Genomic DNA, 2,940 nt, shown 5'->3' on the forward strand with positions numbered 1-2,940 from the left:
GAAAGGAAAATACGGGGGGGGGGGGACTCCCCTTGTTTGTCATTCTGGGTTGTGGTCGGCCCTCAGCATCCTCCTGTACAATGCTGGAATGTGGATCTTGGATTCTACAGGATGATGTCAGAGAGCTGCGAACGGTTAAGCAGTGAAGAGCAGAGGATTTGGGGGACCGGTTGCAGAAAGAGGAGAAAGCCTGCCGGGAGTGAGGAATAAGGTAAGTATATCACCTTCATCTAGACCAGGGATGGGCAACTCCGGCCCTCCAGCTGTTGTGGAACGACAAGTCCCATGAGCCATTGCAAGACTGACAGTTACAGACATGGCTCCCAGTGGCAGAGGCGCGTTGGGATTTGTAGTTAAACACAGCTGGAGGGCCGAGTTGCCCACCCCTGATCTAGGCAAAACAAGCAGTTAACTGTTGCAGTATGGAGGGGACCCAATGCAAGGGTAAAGCTTTTTCAACCCTAGAGTTTAGGTTTCAATTCAATTTGTAGACTAGCATCTCCAGGGAGCTTTCACTGGCTCAGTGCAATTACTCCACTCCCTCTTAGGATAAGACCTAAGGCTGGCATCACATCTGTCTGCTGAGGTGGGGTGTGTTATGTTGCATGCTAACTTGCACTGTGTTATTGCCACCCATTCATTTGAATGGGTTGAAAAACACACCTGAGTGGATAAAAAATATCCTGCACCTTTATTTTTCCCTTTAGGTGCGTTGGGATAGCACCACTGCGTTACCACATAGCAATGGTGTAAAAGGACCGTAAAGTGACCTAAAGCATCTCCAGTCTCAATAAATGGCCCCATAGAAGTCTAAAACCTGCCATACAGCCAAGAAATGGAGAGGACTGGCAACACGGGAGGTAAACACTCCCCAGAGGCCGCGGGTGTGAGATGAAGGTTAGTATTTATCTGCGCAAGGGGGCTGGGATCAGATAAATCAGGAGAGGGAAGCAAAAAAAACAAAAAAAAAGAACAAAAGTGAACTTTGTTTTAAAGTTATACATTATACAAATGAATAGTTTATTTTTTTCAATGAAATTAAAACATCACAAACTGATAAGATTAGAACATCAGGCTGATCTATTGTTATGCTTATCTAAAGAAATATTTTAACCACTGGACGGTCCCTTTAAACAATGACAAAGCAGGAAAGTAAATCAAACCCAATTACTGCCATTGTGTAACACTGTGAGCAGGGCAAACACAATGCATTACCCCAGACCTTCAGGAGCTGTAGATGTGATATGATTGTTATACTAGAAGAAATGTGACAATGTTCCACACATCCCAGGCTGTGATAAAATATAGAGGAGGATGACAGATCAGTGTGTTGTCAGAGCTGTGTGATAGAATATAGAGGAGGATGACAGATGAGTGTGTTGTCAGAGCTGTGTCATACATAGATCAGGCTGTGATATCATATAGAGGAGGATGACAGATCAGTGTGTTGTCAGAGCTGTGTTATAGAATATAGAGGATGACAGATGAGTGTGTTGTCAGAGCTCTGTGATAGATCAGGCTGTAAAATCATATAGAGGAGGACAAAAGATAAGTATGTTCTCAGAGCTGTGTCATACATAGATCAGGCTGTGATATCATGTAGAGGAGGATGACAGATGAGTGTGTTGTCATAGATCAGGCTGTGATGTCAGGAGGGGACCTTGCAGGATGGTGATGTGACACAGCTTGGAGCCCAATGACATCCAGCCTGGTGAGCAGAACAGGACAGACCAGACTCCATTCATTCATTCAGTGACAGTCACATTCCTGCACACGATGCACCGACCATGAGCCAATGACACCCAGACAAGTTCAACTGAATTGTGTCTGTGATCAGATCCGAGCAGCAAGGACACCGCTTTGTAGGAGTTGTGCCCACCTAGCAGAAGCTGGCACATGAACAAAGTTCGGGCACCGCAACATCTCCATCTGCAGGACAGATCGCGGGCACAGGACAACAAGTGTGCTCCGCACTAGTGCCGTGCCACAACACAGGGGGCACCTGTCGCAAACAATAACACTCACCTGCTAGAATGGCTTTGCCCGGGTGTGTCATCTTAGCACCTCCGGAGGGGGCAGCGGCTGCCAGGCTGCGTAGCCCAGTGGGGACGGCAAAGGGGGCACCGGGAAAACTAGAGAAGGAGGGAGGGTAGAGAGGAGGCAGCAGGGAGCGGCCATTGGAGCACATGGCTGCGGTGAGGTACTGAGGTGGAGGACAGTTGTAGGAGTGTGCAGGCTCCGGGCTGGATTCGGGGCTCCTCTGGTTCCGGCAGCCACCGTGTCCGGGATCCGGGGAAGGGGTGGTGCTGCCAGTTCTGCCTCCCGCCCTGAACCGCGCCCCGTCCCGCGTAACCAGACTGGCAGCACCGCCCTGAGGAGAGGACAAACACCCAGCAATGGAAGGAGTACAGGGAGTAAATTATATATACATAACACAACACTGTAGTGTGTCAGCTGTCACCCTGAGGAGAGGACAAACACCTAGCAATGGAAGGAGTACAGGGAGTAAATGATATATACATAACACAACACTGTAGTGTCTCAGCTGTCACCCTGAGCAGAGGACAAACACCCAGCAATGGAAGGGGTACAGGGAGGAAACTATATCTCCACCTACATAACACAACACTGTAGTGTGTCAGCTGTCACCCTGAGGAGAGGACAAACACCCAGCAATGGAAGGAGTACGGGGAGCAAACTATATCTACATAACACAACAGTGTCTCAGCTGTCACCATGAGGAGAGGACACATACACAGAGCAGTGGAAGGGGTACAGGGAGAAACCTATATCTACATAACACAACAGTGTCTCAGCTGTCACCATGAGGAGAGGACACATACACAGAGCAATGGAAGGGGTACAGGGAGAAACCTATATCTACATAACACAACAGTGTCTCAGCTGCCACCATGAGGAGAGGACACATACACAGAGCAA

General features: G+C 48.6%; 1 protein-coding gene across 1 annotated transcript in view; it reads right to left on the bottom strand.

The window, feature by feature from the left end:
• SLC25A1 (solute carrier family 25 member 1) overlaps positions 1 to 2,368 on the bottom strand; it is a 35,933-nt gene extending 33,565 nt beyond the window's left edge. The window contains exon 1 of the mRNA XM_018568665.1: positions 2,026 to 2,368. Within this exon, the coding sequence (XP_018424167.1) occupies positions 2,026 to 2,188 (163 nt within the window). The 5' untranslated portion in view covers positions 2,189 to 2,368. The remainder of the gene's footprint in view (positions 1 to 2,025) is intronic.
• Between the last annotated feature and the right edge of the window lie 572 nt (positions 2,369 to 2,940).

Source organism: Nanorana parkeri, unplaced genomic scaffold, assembly GCF_000935625.1.
Source record: "Nanorana parkeri isolate BGI_ZX_2015 unplaced genomic scaffold, ASM93562v1 scaffold1225, whole genome shotgun sequence".
NCBI lineage: Eukaryota > Metazoa > Chordata > Amphibia > Anura > Dicroglossidae > Nanorana > Nanorana parkeri.